General features: G+C 35.0%; 1 protein-coding gene across 2 annotated transcripts; it reads right to left on the bottom strand.

Moving 5' to 3' along the window:
• Nucleotides 1-2,922: 2,922 nt before the first annotated feature.
• LOC106138652 (dynein regulatory complex subunit 5) lies at nucleotides 2,923-15,963 on the bottom strand. Of its 2 annotated transcripts, XM_013339864.2 has the most exons (11): nucleotides 15,794-15,963; nucleotides 15,427-15,677; nucleotides 14,576-14,753; nucleotides 6,153-6,330; nucleotides 5,464-5,651; nucleotides 5,243-5,390; nucleotides 4,986-5,163; nucleotides 4,651-4,864; nucleotides 4,233-4,366; nucleotides 3,438-3,527; nucleotides 2,923-3,175 (listed from the first exon to the last, which is right to left on the bottom strand). In XM_013339864.2, the coding sequence occupies exons 1-11, from the start codon at nucleotides 15,957-15,959 to the stop codon at nucleotides 3,044-3,046; spliced, it is 1,857 nt and encodes a 618-aa protein (XP_013195318.2). In that variant the 5' UTR covers nucleotides 15,960-15,963; the 3' UTR covers nucleotides 2,923-3,043. The 2 variants fall into 2 exon arrangements, with proteins under 2 accessions (XP_013195318.2, XP_060810542.1); XM_060954559.1 differs by lacking the exon at nucleotides 15,794-15,963 and having other exon boundaries at nucleotides 14,576-14,667; nucleotides 15,427-15,437.
• Between the last annotated feature and the right edge of the window lie 680 nt (nucleotides 15,964-16,643).

Here is a 16,643-nt window from a genome sequence, read left to right as displayed (position 1 = left end):
CGTATAGCAACACCCGCATAGCATCCAAATAAATAACACACATTACCTTCCTCGAAAGTATTTCCTTCACATTACTCAAGATAGCAATATAAAATAATATAAAATTTAAATTTTCAAAGTCACTCAAAATATGCGGCGTAGTAATTCAAAAGTAGGATTCGTCTTCATATAAAAATCGTTGACACTCGCACGCTCTTAGCATCTTTCCCCTCGCCTGTCAAGGTCTTATGCTGTTCAGAACCGCCTGTCATTGTACACATTTCTTCTAAATGATATACTGAAACATATACTTAAATTTCAACTTTACAGAAGAAAGTTTATTTTTCTTCCTAAAATGTGCAGTTCTCGATGCACCTGGCAGGTACTTGTGCTTACTCTAATCGCCTGGCAATTATTTTTTTATAATTATCAATAAATAAAATAGATGATATTAAATTTTGAAGCTTACAGCAGGAAGTTTATTTTTCCTATTTTTTTTACATTTTAAGAAATAAAAGTGATGATGACGTGCAGGGCAGATGCCTGCCAGGTCATGATTTTTGGCCTTGGTGTGCTATGAATCATCACTCTACAAATTTCTAGCCTTACAGGAACACCGTTACTCGGAGGGTTCAGTAGCTCTTAGACTAATATTACTATAAAGTACTGTATCCTTTTCCTGTGCCTATTTATATACGATATCAAAAATGAAACTAAATTACATACATACATACTGTTCGAGACAACCGACGGAAAACAGCGTTGTGTAAATAGTGTATAACGAGAATAGACCAAAATAAATAGTGTTTAGTGAAATGAACAGTCGAGTAGGTACCTAATAGTCGACATTGTATAGTGCATACTTCATAGTTAATTGAAATGTTTTATATTTATATCATAGCTTTTCATGACGTTTCAGTTAGGTAGTTACGATTGAAATAAAGATCGTTTGTTGTGTTCTTTTATTTCCCCGCATAGTTGGGATAAGAAATAGTAAATACCTACCCTTGTAAATAACTTATCACCGTATAAATACTTAAAAGTTTTTTTTATTAGATTGTATATATCATAGGATAGCAAGTAAGCATTACCATTTAAGGCATTGTACAGAATTCAAATAAATATTACCAAACTAGGCCAGGCGAGAAAGCATGTGAGTGCGAGGGGGCGTGGCTTTTTGTTTAGATAAAACTGGAGTGCCTTAGTAGCACGAATTTAGTAGTCAGTCTACAGCCAGAGGTTCATAAAGAAAGAAGCCTAAAGAAACCGCAAGGAAGTGCTCCAATAGCTATAGGGTGATCGGAGAATTGCTGTGCCCGCTCGATAACGCCTATCTCGCCAGGGCTTGCTACAAATACAATCAACTTTCTTGTTTCATTTTTCACAACCTACATGTGTTTCTTAACGGTCCCAAGCTCAGCCGCGTCACGACAACCGCGACCCTGCGACTTCCCCACATTTCCACGAGTCTCAGGTACAGAAGAAGAACTGTCAGTGACAGCATAATGAGCACTAGGTACACAGCGAGGGTGTGTGTGTACAGTCCCGCACACATACTATGCAATCTTTGTCTCTAAAAGTAATAAAATAATTATAAAAAAGTTTTAAAACATGCCTAAGTGCCCTAAAAAGATCAAAATAAAATTTTAAATCATATTAACCACATTCATTTATGATTTTACAAAATTGAAATTATAATAAAAGCTTGTCGTGTTAATTTCAATTTGTAAATTCAATCTCAAAAATTTCATCTGACTGAATATGTAGAGATTTCTTCTAGGCATCGCGACCTACCAACTGCCTATCATAAATGCATATACGAAATTTCAAGTCTCAGCAGTTGAATATTGAGGAGTTCCATAGTTATTGAATGAATGAATGCGTATACAAAATTTCATGTCCCTGCTATTTTCCCCTGAGGAGATTTTTCGTACGGAGCCGATCCTCGCAGCAGCATCAGGTCACGTTTATGATTAACATGCATTGTCAATGGTTCTGGACCAGCATGAAGAATTTCAGCTCAATCGGATACCGGGAAGTGGATCAAATTAAACTTGAAAGATTTGTTAACATACAAGTCAAACTAAATAAAACGAAGCCTATATTATACGAAGTATTTACTTCTATTAGTATTATTTTATTAAAATTCAATTGAGGCTACAGTGTATTTTTGTCTTTATTAATATCGATAATACAAAGTTAAATTATAGCTTTAAACTAAATAAGATTATAAAAACCGCATTTAACTTCGTGTAAAAGTTAAATCAATGCGTGAAGTAAATTTTCAACAGACCGTCACAGACCTCTTCTTTTTCCCATAACAGATTTTGACACTTTTAATAATTTATTTAATCCACCTGCGTTCAAATCTTTTGAGTAGTTTTGAAGATTTAACGTACTAGACAGACACAAGATAAAAAAATTGATTTTATTTTTTTTAGGATGTAACAAGGGACAGCTATAGTTAATCACGTGATAGAAACGGCGTGGTGTGTGCCATGCTAGCTCCGCAAAAACCAATAAAACAATTTCTAGAATTTTTGGATGGCGCTTAATTCACACAGAAAGTGAGAAACTCCCATATCAACGGCAGACTTGATGACCGTGACATAATAGATAAAATGCAGAAGAGACAGAGAGAGAACAGATGTCTAGGAATGCCGCTATAATCGGGCCCAGTTAGAATAAGTGGCAGGCCGTAAAGATCATGGCTGGATGTCGCAAAAGATGACATGCCTATGGACTGAAATCCGAGGATGCCAAAAACCAAACCAAGTTTAGAGAGAAAAGTCAGAAGGCGGACACGTCCACTTCTGTGGAGGGAACACGTGGTGATAAGTGAGTAAGAGCTAGTTTTTATTTAAAACAAAATTATTGTTTTAAATAATTTTATTAGGTTGTATGCACTTTTTTCAGACCATTAAGATATTTTATTTTTGACCTTGTCATCCGTCTCGCGTCGTAAGTTGCAAGCTTAGAAGAACACGAGCTTCTGACTCGGAAGCCGGTATTACTCTAAGGTTGCAATTAAATTATTTAGACAGCGAATTCATTGGCAAAAATATCATTCATAACTTTTCTTCTTGTCATTACTATCAGAAATAAATATCTGGATATGCCTATCAATAGTTTTATTGCGCGTTTTCAATAATGACCCATCCGATCCTCGTCGAAGTAAAGCTGTGCGACGTATTTCCTGTAAGACAGTATTTGTTGAAGCGACAAGCCCAATCTATATATAAAACTCTTTCTTGACTGAGTAAGAGAGAAACCGCTGCATTAAGTGCGAATTACCGCGGGAATGAATGATCCCGTATACGAACAACAATAAAAAAAAACTTATTCCGTTAGGATAATTTTTCGCTATTCATGGGCAGTCCTCTAGTCTCTGGTAAAAGTTTGAAAGTTATATCTAACTTATGATGTTTTAGATAAAATAATTCAAGAGCGATATTTACCATCACTGGTTCTAAAATAATATGGTGACTTGATCTTCTTGATGACGAAGGACCCGTTATAGATGAGGCCCGTGAAGATGGAATAGGACTCTGAAATTATTTCAAAGTACTGATTCTTGTTTCTTTGTTGTAATGGACCAATAGAATATATATACATATGATAATGGTAAATATTTCGTATACATTGAAAAAAAATATATTTAACGGGAGGTGTGATCCAAAGTAATTCAAAACAGTGGTTATTTTTGTCTGTATATATAAGCATCACGCGAAACGTTTTTGTTTGATTATCATGAAACTAAGCGTCATTTCATATTTCAGTATCCCATGCGAACCACTTGGCACATTTTTTCGCGGGAGTTGCAACATAAACGCGACAGTGTGCTTTAGAGGAACCGCGAGAAAAGCTATAAGTATAACAATAAATGTCCCTTATTTGGAATGTATGTTCCGTAGACAGTGTAGGGAACAATTATAAATATAAGTTCCAGAAATACCCACGAGAACGAGAATACAGGCCATTTTGACAACGAAGTCACGGGAAAGCTATAATATATCACCCCTACGGTTTTTATCACACTGTCATAAAGGTTTGGTCAATATTTGAATGGAATAATTAATTTAAAAAATATAAAAATAAAGATACAAAGACTAAGGACGCCAAAAAATATTTTTTAAAATTAAAAGCTCTAAGCAAATCCGGCCAAATTGAAGAGAGAACAATCGAAAGCTTACTTATCTAATGTATAATAGGGGTTCAATACCCTAACTTTAATTTAATTTCCAAAAACTTACTTTTATAGCGGGTATAAAACTAAAATCTGAAGGTAAAGGTTGTGTCTGTATGCTGTAAACACCTTCTTCAGATGCGACAGAAACTATGGATGGTCGTGCAGATATTTGTTGAGCTAATAGTACTGGATCAGTATCTGTTGAATAATATTGCATGTCAATAACATTTAAAACGAATTCCAGTGTACCAAAACGGAAACTGATTGTATGACTAATACGTATAATATCAAAATATAATAACAAAACACAGTCCGAGCCGTCAAGAGATTTATTTGACGATGGACTATCATGTGAATTCATAGTTTCGATGTGGGTGTACTAAAAAAAGATTTCCTGAAATTTCCTCGGAAATTATATTTTCGGGATTTTGGTAAATAAAATGCTTACATACTTAAAATTGTTATCCACATTAAGTTCTTACCAATATTCATACATCTGGCTACTCTTCTGGCCTGCACAACTCTTCCGGCACTTCTTCTAAATCTGATTCCTTTTTCCGCTTCTCTTCTTAGTCTTTGAGCAGCAGCAGCTGCCTCTGCAACTGCCATTGATATTGGCCCCATACCAGATCTCTTCAGATTAATATCGACTATATAACTTAAACAAATCGCGTTTGATAAAACATCGTCGCTAGGCTAAAAATAAAATAAAATTTTGTTAGAACACAAAATTGTAAGTTCATTTAAAAAATAAAACAAATAAAGCTAAAAATTACTGGTTATATCATCACATCATTCACTTAGTGGTTGTACTTACTGATCCAATATCGTTAACGCTAATGTCGAGAAACCGCAGCGGAGTTTTAACTAAACCAATAGCCCTCGCCAATAGATCACCGCAACTTGGAGGATTTTCTGCACTCGTTAATGACCACACACCTGCGGGTGGTTTTGCCAAAGGTCCCGGTTTAATTCCACACCCAGAAATATTTAAACTGTAAAAAAATTAAGGTAATAAATGCGTACTTAGTATGATTTTAATAATAAAATGAAAAGAATATAAATTATTTTTACTGTGTTAGGTTACATCCTCGAGCTAAAGTTACTGCAATATGAGCTATGCCTTCAGAACCTAGTTTATTATTTAGCCTTAGGTCAAGATGACGAACACTACAGCCGGGGTTAATGAGCGAATGAGATATGCTTTCTGCACCTGATGGTCCTGTAAATAAAATGGAAAATAAATATATGATTTTAGAGAATATTCTGTTTTATAGAATAAATAAGGTTTATACCGAAAATATTATCCACTAATATTATAGTTTTCAGATTATCATGCCTAGAAATAAATTTTGCAACTGAAGAAGCACCATCATCACCAATTTTGCAATGACTGAAATCTAAAGATTCTAAAGTTTGGTTATCTGACAAACCGCGTACTATGTATTTCACTTTTTGGCAATTAATATCTGTTCTTGTAATCCTGAAAAGTGGAATTCCAATAAATACACAGCAAAGGTAAACGATGAAAACATATAATATTTATTACTTGAGGTCAACATTAATCTATACAACTAGGTACACGAGTGTTAAAAAGATGTAAGGTTTGTTAGTTTGATTGTTTGTTTGTGAGGGATAATTAATAAGTACATTCTGCCGGAAGGCCTAAATAGAACGTCCTTAATCATATTAGAGACGTTTTGGCAAAAGGTCAAGTCAAGACAACCCAAAACCAGGAGCTTGCATAAAGACAGTTTTGAAGGGATCGTAGCAAGTGGAAAGATATTATTTAGAGATCTATTATCGTAGGCAGAGGCTAAGCCCCAGAAATAGGTGATTTTATTTGACAGTATTGAAGGCTATAGCTAAGTACCAAAGGTCAAGCCGTGGCGGGGCGCTAGTATCCAATAAATTTGTTTGAGGAGCTAAAACCTAATTTAAGTAGCAAGGTTATGCTAAAGTAACAAACTAGTTAGGTACTTACTTTAGTGTCTTCAAATGATTACATTTTTCTAAACCATGAGCAAGATTTTTGGCATCATTGATAGTGAATTGAAACTGGTCCCTTCGATATTCCTCACCTATATTTTTCAGCTGATAAGTTAAATGTAACTCAACCAAATTAGTCAGGCTGCCCAGAACAGCATGAAGAGATATGTGATCTAAAAAATGATATCTATATATAACATATTAATGTCTAATAAAAATAAGATCGTTTGTTATTATGACAACTCTATACCTACATATACAGGGTGACTTTTAATTCAACTGCATAAATTTAACTGTTAAGTGTACTCATCTAAAGGATATTTAAAAACGTTAAAAGAAAATTATCGGTTCATATTTCAGAAAGTACGAAAAAATAAAAGTATCAAAATCCACTATCCTAAATACGTCATATCACCCCGGCCGGCGGAAAAGCGACGCGTAAGATTCAGAGGTCAACGACACAATTCATTCAGCTGAGCGATCTCGACAACTAAGTACTTTACTTGATCTTGATACTAGAAAAATAATTTATTTTTCAGACATTTATTTACATGTTTAGTTTTTAATTTCTTTTTGTAGTATTGGTCTGTATTTAAGCGTGTGACGTAGTTTTTAAGGGTTTTTTAAATGTGAAAATGACGTTTTATTTAAATAAAAATAGGCTCAAACAGCTCAGAAGCATGGGTATAGTCTATGTTTAAAACGATGCAGTTGTTTTAAATGTCACCCTGTATAATACATATATAATCGAGTCTTTATCATTTACAGGGTAGACAGAGCCAACAGTCTCATAAAAGCTGAAAGGCCACGTTCAGCTATATGGCTCAATGATGGAATTAAGATTCAAATAGTAACAGGTTGCTAGAACATAACCTAAAATAAAAATGCCAAGTTTATTAGCATTCCACCTCTATCATCAGTATTTTGAAATAATTGAGTCTAATAACATTTGTTATCATCTTATATTAATTCTAAGATTAGACCAGATATTATGACGGTAGCACAGATGAGATATAAACGGTGGTAGTGTCAGAGTCTGATGAATCCAATCCCTGACATTGCCAAATTGTGCCTTTAACCAATTTTTTATTTTCTGATCTTTCAAAGCACAACCTTAACTACTACCCTAATTTGGCAGAAATTATGCATATAGATAATTACTAGATACTTAGTTCAGGTCAAGGCGAGAATACCCGACATAGATGACCTTGCATGAAAAGAGTTATGAATGAGAAAGAAGTGTGCAGGGATCCTGGGAAGTGGAAAGTTGTAGTCCCTGCTTACCCCTCCGGGAAAAGGTATTGACATGTTATCTATGATATTTTAAAAGAATAATCTTGTCTTTATTGTTACTGTCATAGTTGTGTTTTAACTAGAATAAAACCAATACATTTGGTTTTGCATTATTATTACAATTTATTCTAGTTAAACCTTATCAATAATGTATATCGACGCTTAGTCAAATTTATTCTATATCAGCAAAACATTATTTCACAAAATAAAATAAATTTCTTTAAAAAAAAAAATGGCTACCACTTCCACAGGAAATATCGCACGGTATTTGCGTCCAGAACGTTTTGATGTGGAACCTAATATATGTGGAGCTGATCTTCGTTGGACTCACTGGCGGTATACTTTTATAAATTTCTTATCTGAAGAATTATCAGAATTTAAAGACGAATCACTCAAATTAAAACTCTTAGTCAACCATCTTTCGCCAACTGTATATTCATATATAAAAGAATACCAAACCTATACTAAAGCTATAGAAGCACTAAATAATATTTACATAAAACCACAAAATGAGATACATGCTCGACATTCTCTTACTATAAGAAAACAACAAATAAGTGAAAGTATTTCAGAATATGTACAAGCACTCAAACTGTTATCTCATAATTGTAATTTTAGAGAAGTATCAGCTGAAGAATATAGAAATGAATATATTCGTGACGCATTTATCTCAGGTATTCAATCTCAACAGATACGTGAAAGACTCCTTGAGCATTTATCACTTACTTTAGACGAAGCACTTAATGTAGCAATTTCGCTTGAAACAGCAATAAATAACACGAAATCTTATTCAACTCCAACGACTCTTAATGCTCTCAATATGTCTAAAAACACTTTAGATTTAGTACAAAACAGAAATGAAATTAAGAAAAATTATAACTCCCAGCGAAAATGTTTTTTCTGTGGCGGAAATGTACATCAAAGGAACAAATGTCCTGCTTTTAATTCCTGTTGCCAATTATGTTCTAAGAAAGGTCATTTCGCTAATGTATGTAGAAGTAGACCAACTATAAATTCCGTAGAAACTGAAATTGAGAACAATATGTCTGGAATAATAGCTGCTTCTCCATCTAATTTACGAAAAGCTACAATTACTATATTTGTCAATGATACAAGAGCTGATGCACTTATTGACACTGGCAGTTCCGTGAGCTTTATTGATCGTAATCTGGTGCAAGCTATGAATCTCAAAATCAAACCATGCCATCAAACGATCACACTGGCATCATTGAATCATGTATCACATGTAGATGGTATCTGCTATCCTACTATTCGACTGAATAACTGTACGTACAAAAACATACCATTACTTATTGTAAATAACTTATGTTCTGATGTAATTATTGGACATGATGTTCTTAAGGATCATTCCTCAGTAGAATTACATTTTGGTGGAAAAAGAGAAAGCCTTCAAATCTGCAATGTCATGCAAGCAACTGTTCCAGCTGTGTCTGTTTTTACAAATTTATCTCCTAACATAAAACCAATAGCAGTCCGGTCGAGACGCTATAGCACTGATGAAGAAACTTTTATAAGACAAGAGATACATAATCTTTTACAAGATGGAGTGATTGAACCATCTGTATCTCCTTGGAGGGCACAAGTAATAATTATTGGAGGAGATCATCACCGGCGCCGCATGGTTATTGATTATTCGCGAACTATTAACAAATATACAGAACTTGATGCTCATCCACTGCCTAGCATAGAACTGGTAGTTGCTAATGTAGCTAAATACAATTATTTTAGTCAAATTGATTTGAAAAGTGCTTACCACCAAATTCCAATATTAGAAAAAGAAAAAAAGTATACAGCATTCGAAGCATGTGGTAATTTATATCAGTTTACTCGCATTCCATTTGGAGTAACCAATGGCGTAGCTGCTTTTCAACGTACACTGCAATTTATAATAGAGTCAGAGAAACTTAACGGTACATTTGCTTATTTAGATGATATTACCGTATGCGGCAAAACAAAAGACGATCATGACAAAAATTTGGAAAGATTTATGATGGCAGCCGAGAAATACAGTTTGACACTTAACAAAGACAAATGTACCTTTTCTTCTAGCTCTATAAATTTACTTGGTTATAATGTTCATAATAACACTATTAAACCAGATTCAACTCGTCTTAAGCCACTTCTTGACTTACCAGTCCCATCAGATGGACCTTCACTGAAAAGAACTCTCGGGCTTTTTGCGCATTATTCAAAATGGGTACAAAATTTTTCTGAAAAGGTAAGGCCTTTAATCTCAAGCAAAAGCTTTCCACTCGATGAAACAGCTATTTCTAGTTTTAATTCTCTTAAATCTACTATTGCTAAGTCATGTTTGACTGCAATAGACAATGAAGAAAGATTCGTCGTTGAAACTGATGCTTCTGAGCATACAATTGCAGCATCTCTTACACAAAATGGAAGACCAGTGGCATTTTTTTCTAGAAGTCTTTCTGATTCAGAACGCCGTCACTCTGCTATTGAAAAAGAAGCTTACGCAATTGTAGAATCTTTACGCAAGTGGCGACACTATCTCTTGGGTCGACATTTTCTTCTCATCACCGATCAACAGTCAGTTTCATTTATGCTGAATCAAAATCATACAAGCAAAGTTAAAAACGAGAAAGTTGAACGATGGCGCCTTGAGTTGTCGTGTTATAAATACGACATTATATATAGACCAGGGAAAGAAAATTTCACTGCTGATGCTTTGTCTAGAATAAGCGCTAGTATATCTACAAATAAACTTTATGAAATACACGATGCTTTGTGCCATCCTGGAATAGTGAGAATGGCACATTGGGTACGTCAAAAGAATCTGCCATATTCGATTAATGAAATAAGATCCATGATTTCGTCTTGCCCTATTTGTTCAGAAATAAAACCAAGATTTGGTCAGACACACGGCCATCTCATAAAAGCAACTTCGTGTTTTGAAAGACTTAATATAGATTTCAAAGGGCCTGTGCCAAGTAACACTACTAATCGTTATATATTAACAGTAATCGACGAATACTCTAGATTTCCTTTCGCTTATCCATGTAAAGATATGACTGCTTCAACTGTTGTTCATTGTCTGAAAGATATCTTTTATCTATTTGGTATACCACAATATATTCACTCTGACAGAGGAACATCATTTTTATCAGAAGAAGTCCAACAATTTCTTCATTCCCTTGGAATAGCTACTAGCAGAAGCTCTCCCTACAATCCAGAAGGTAACGGACAAATAGAAAGACTAAATGGAACATTATGGAAGAGTATTCAACTAAGCATTCGGTCCAAAAGTATGCGAATCGAAGAATGGGAAAAAGTTTTGCCTTTTGCTCTTCACTCAATACGCTCGTTGTTATGTACAAGTACCAATGCAACCCCTCATGAACGTATGTTTCATCATCCTAGACGATCGCTAAATGGACAATCTATGCCAACGTGGTTACTTACTCCAGGACCTGTACTACTTAAACGACACGTAAGAAATTCTAAATATGACCCATTAGTTGATGAAGTGGAATTATTACAACCTAATCCCATGTATTCATATGTCAAGCTTCCTGATGGTCGTGAAACAGTAGTTTCTAATAAACATTTAGCTCCTTTGCCGCAACTTAATCAGGAGAGTGAAGAAAGTGCTGATATGGAGCCGGATATCCAGGGAACTATAAATGACACTGTGGCACCTGACGTGTCAAATGAAGGACGGGCAGCCGAGACCGAAGAACCTGTTCTACGCCGTTCCAGTAGAGATCGCAGACCACCAGCTTATTTAAGGGATTATTTAAGGGGGGGAGAATGACATGTTATCTATGATATTTTAAAAGAATAATCTTGTCTTTATTGTTACTGTCATAGTTGTGTTTTAACTAGAATAAAACCAATACATTTGGTTTTGCATTATTATTACAGGTATTTTTACCTTTGTTTGTAGAAAGTTTCTATACAAAATAGAAACTTTCTACAAACAAAGGCAGGCTGGGCAGTCAAGAAAGAATTTCCCGAAATTCCTGCGGGAAAAGAAATAAGCGGGATTTTGTTTTAACGCGGACGGAACGAGTGTATATTTTAATATCAGTAGGTAATTAAATAATTTCATTAGTTCCGTGGCGCGCGGGAAGATCTTGACAACTAGACCTACATGTTTTTTTTTTTATTGGTCCAAACGCTTTCTAAGACTATTATTCACCTTGTCAAAAAAAAACAGCCAGATTGGTAGAATAATTGCGGAGATATTGCATTTGGTAGTATGTGGATAACTCGATAATTAGGGTTTTTTTCTTGACAAAACTATATATCAATTTTCGAATTCTCAGAATTTTTGCGAAAATTATTACAAGTTGTTTTATCAACTTACGATCTGAAAACAAATGGGGTTCCTAATCTGATATGTGAATTTGTTCCTTTAGAAATTGTACCTCCTTCCCCGATGTAAACTGATTAAACGATTTAATCGGTTATACTAATTTATATCATACGTACGTTACTTAATATTTTGATTAATACATTTAAAATTTATTTATTGTTTTACATAATAAATTGATATATTCAGATAATTAGTTAATCTAACGCAAGTATAATTGTTTTCTAGTTTGGTAGGTACATAACTTTGATCAATCTCACAATATTTTTATATTTTAATAAATATTGACTTTCGTACTAGCTGTTGTCCAAAGCTTCGCCTGCGTAAAAAGTAACTCACATCAGGCTCCGAATACAATATACAATAAAAAGGTTTTTACATTTGTAAGCATTTTTGTCACTAGCTTTTATTTTTAAGGAATATAATAAAAGGAAAGATTTGGTTAAGAAAGCTGTGATTAGAAAGAAAAAAGAGTATAAAGAGGAATTTGATAAAAGGCTATCAGAAGACTTTCAGTCAAATTTGAAAGTATTCTGGAAATCCGTAAGGTCAGCCCGAGGAAAAACTATAACCAGAGAGCTGACTAGGATCCGATGCCAGGATGGTAGCGTTGTGAAAGGAGAAGAATGTGTGCTAAAGATATGGAAGGAATATTTTAAAAGTTTATTTGAAAAAAAAGGAAGGACATAATAACGATTTCTGCTATAGCGAAGAAAAAGAGAATGAAATGAAAGGCCAAATTGAAATTTTCGAAATTGTGGATGCACTTAAGAGTATGAAAGCGGGCAAGGCTGCTGGGTATGATAGTGTCGGTCGAGATGCTAAAAGCAGGAAAAGGCGTCGTAGCTAGACAGTTGTACTGCCTTTTCAATTTGTGTTGCAGAAGCGGCCGAGTACCTACCAAAAGATTGGTGTAAGGCTGTTATCGTACCACTTTACAAAGGAAAAGGGTCACAACTGGACTGCAAAAATTATCGTGGTATAAGCCTGCTTAGCGTCGTCGGCATATTGTATGCTAAGGTATTGATTAATAGAGTCAGGAATGAAACCGATGATAAAATATGGGATGCTCAAGCGGGATTTCGAACGGGAATGGGATGTACTGATCAGGTCTTTTCTTTGCGGTGCATAGCCGAAAAGTTTTTGGCCAAGAGTCAAAAAGTCTATTGCACATTCGTAGATCTGGAAAAGGCCTATGACAGAGTTGTGAGGAATGAATTGTGGTCAGCACTTTCTTTGCATGGGGTGAGCAGTCTCTCAATACGAGCACTGAAATCCTTATATGAGGATTCGAGTGCTTGTTTTAGGATAAACGGAGCGCACACTGAGTGGTTTAAGATTGAGAAAGGTGTTAGGCAGGGATGTGTTGCGTCACCGTGGCTGTTCCACCTATTTATGGATAGTTGTTTGACAGATTTGAAAGAGTCTGAAAGTGGATTAAGGATGAATGAGTTACTCGTCAAATGTCTGCTCTAGGCCGACGATCAGGTTATACTGGCGTCATAAGCAGAAGAGTTAGTGGAGATGGTAAACTGTATGCATGAAGCTTTAAAAACACTGGTTTTTGAAATGGAGAAAGAAATGACAGCATATAATATTTTGATTGGAGGAGAAAAAGTTGAGCAAGTGAAAGAGTTTGTATATCTAGTATCAAAGTTTACATCAGATGGCAAGTGTGATAGTGATATTGAAAGGAGAGTGAACACGGGGAACATGGTAAATGGAGCTTTGCATACCTTTATGAGCAGTCAGAAACTATCCAAAAAGGCTCGACTGGCTGTGCATGGCGTGTTGGTCCCGACATTAATGTATGGGAGTGAAAGTTAGGTATGGCAAAAGAAGCACGAAAGCAGAATAAATGCAGTGGAAATGAGAGCGTTAAGGAGTATGATGGGTGTGAAATTGAGTGACCGGATGAGGAACAGCGTGATAAGGGAATGTTGTGATGTGAAAGAAGATGTAGTTACAGGAATAGAAAAGGGTATGTTAAGATGGTTCGGTCATGTGGAGAGGATGAATTTAAGCAGGTTGACTAAGCAGATATACAAGGAGAGTGTGGAGGGAAAGGTCGGAGTGGGAAGACCTAGACGAACGTATCTTGATCAAATTAAGGACGTCCTGGTAAAGGGTTAGGTCAAAAGTACCCGAAACCGCCGAGCTTGCATGAAGAGAGTTATGAATGTGGATGAAGCGAAGGAAGTATGCGGAGATCGTGGCAAATGGAAAGAGGTAGTCTATGCCTACCCCTCCGGGAAAGAGGCGTGATTTTATGTATGTACATATGTAGTAATAGAAATATGATGATAGTAATAGAAAATAATGTTCTGGGGGTACATTTTTATTAAAAGCGGCCCAGTTTTCGCAAGCAAGTCAAGGTCGCAATGTATGCAGATGAAGTTGCTGCCCACCAAGGATTTTAATAACAGTTTTGGTTTAAAATTGTTGTTTACTACAAAAAAGACGAAATATAATAGGTGAAAAACTTGATAACTCATCTTTACATTCTGGAAAATATATTGATAAGTGGATAAGTCACTTGATAAGTCGTCGGTACGCATATTGACATGTCGATTATTTCAAAAACTAAGAAAAATTATGCAAATTACTGTACGTTATTCGAATCACCGTAAAAAGTTTACCTTAGATAAAGTATAAGTTATAAATGTAACAAATATATGCATTTTCCAGAGGAAGCCAAAGTTTAAAATGGCCGCCCTGTAAAATTGCTTTTTTCAACATGTCAAATTCTTCCCGCGGGGCACGGAGTTTACCTCTGGATATTTCCTTGTCGTTCTTCGTAAAAGTCTTTTCTCCTTTCTTTCTTTGACTTGTAATTAAATCGACCATTTCAGGTGATGTCATCCTTTGAACAGGAATATCTATTGGAATCAAGCTCCGAATGGACAATGATTGTATATAGGGCCCACACAACTTTACTAAATCCTTTACCTTTGATTTAAAAATACTGAATTAGTTAAAATTAAATAAAGTGAGAAGTTTAAGTTTCCTATACGATAATATCGTCATAGAAATAACTTTTTTGGTTTATCATTTTACTAGCTGATGCCCGCGACTTCGTTTAAACTGACCACTCCATTCATCAGGCTACTATAACATATAAACCGTGATAGCTAGAAAGCCAAAACTTTAAAAAATTATGTTTGTTTATAATATCTTTATTGCATAGAAATTTACACAGACATAGTAGGTACATAGTTACATACATTAACAAGAAAATAGTACATAGTTATAAAAGAAACAAATCACTTGTAATGGCGGACTTATCCCATGAAGGGATCTCTTCCAGTCAACCGGCAAGTATATGTTTAGAAATATGTATACCTATCCGTTTTTTTTAAATTATGTTTAGGTGCCGTGTGGTTCCCGGAAAAAAGAATAGGACCACTCCATCTCTTTCCTATGGTAACTAAGGGATAGCAACCTGTCACTGAATTTCAATTCTATCAAAAAGCCAAACAGCCGAACGGGGCTTGTCACTCTTTTAAGATTGCTGGCTCTGTCTACTCCGCAAGGGATATAGATGTGATTATATTAATGAATGAATGAATGAGATATAATTATGTGGTTGTCGGTGTGAGTGTAATTGATAAAAATACTTAACCTTTTCTGGATCGTAATGCCGAGGATTCATATTTTCCAATACATCTGCGTAATGTCTTTCCAAAAATAAATTTATCCATCTTTTTTCCTCTGCTTTAATTGGCATATCATTCCATCTCGTTAAATAAAATCTCTTCCAAAATATGTCACTTTTAATATTATCCACAAGGATTCTTAAGGGAACATTTGTATTTAAAACTTGTAAAAAAAAATCACGGTCCTTATTGATTACCTTTTCTAACTTTGGATACCCTAAAATAAAATGATTAATGTGTCTGATGAAGAACCCAATAACAAATAAGGCAGTTTAACAACCATTATTTAATTTTGTTTATGTCAATTATTTTTAAATGTTTGGTGCTACTTACCCAACCAATTTTCACTTATCTTTTGAATGCAGATTGAAACTAGGGATTTCGGATGATTATTATCCCAGTCAAAATCTTCTGCTTTTATTTTCCGATTGGGTTCCAATGAACTAGTTTGCTTGTATGTTAAATAAGCATTTAAATTAATACTGCTAGTAAATCTCATTCTCGTTAAACCTATTACACCGATTGTTAAATCAATATTATGCTTAGTACTTGCGCTACCACAGTAACAGAGATTGTGATAAGTACCTATCTGCCTATTGACTTAAATATCGGATCCATATTTCATGATACGATTATGTGTATACGCCAGTAAAGCTGCGGACGAGCTCTAGCACGAGCTCGTTCACAACTTCACTGGCGTGAACCTAAAGCGCCGCTTGTTTCTGTTTTTTGTTGTTTCTTTCTTTCTTGTGGCAATCTAACTTAGGTATTCATGAGCTTATCTTTGCCAGTGTCGAGCTTTAGTACGTTTTCGTTATAGAATATTCCACGTATAATGGTCGAATAATAGCTGTGGCTCAAAAATCGCCTAAGGTTAATTTGGAATTTTAGCAAAAGTATTATATCACAAACATAATGTTTGGTTCCCGCCAAAATAGTCCTGCGAGATACATTTTATCAGCTCAAATAATATCTCGTGGCTTTATGGCTATAATGCCAAGCTCTTGAAAAAGTTTGACTGCCAAAACTTTTAAGCCATACATAAAATCACGCCTTCTTGCTGAAGGGGTAGGCAGAGACCTTTCCACTTGCCACGATCTCTGCATTCATGCAAGCTTGACTTTTTGGCTAAAACGTAAACAAAACCTATTTTTGTCAAGTGTCAATGTCAACACGACAAATC

This window comes from Amyelois transitella, chromosome 4, assembly GCF_032362555.1.
Source record: "Amyelois transitella isolate CPQ chromosome 4, ilAmyTran1.1, whole genome shotgun sequence".
Classification (NCBI taxonomy): domain Eukaryota; kingdom Metazoa; phylum Arthropoda; class Insecta; order Lepidoptera; family Pyralidae; genus Amyelois; species Amyelois transitella.
Note: the sequence above shows the minus strand (reverse complement) of the source record. Positions and strands in the feature narration are given on the sequence as shown.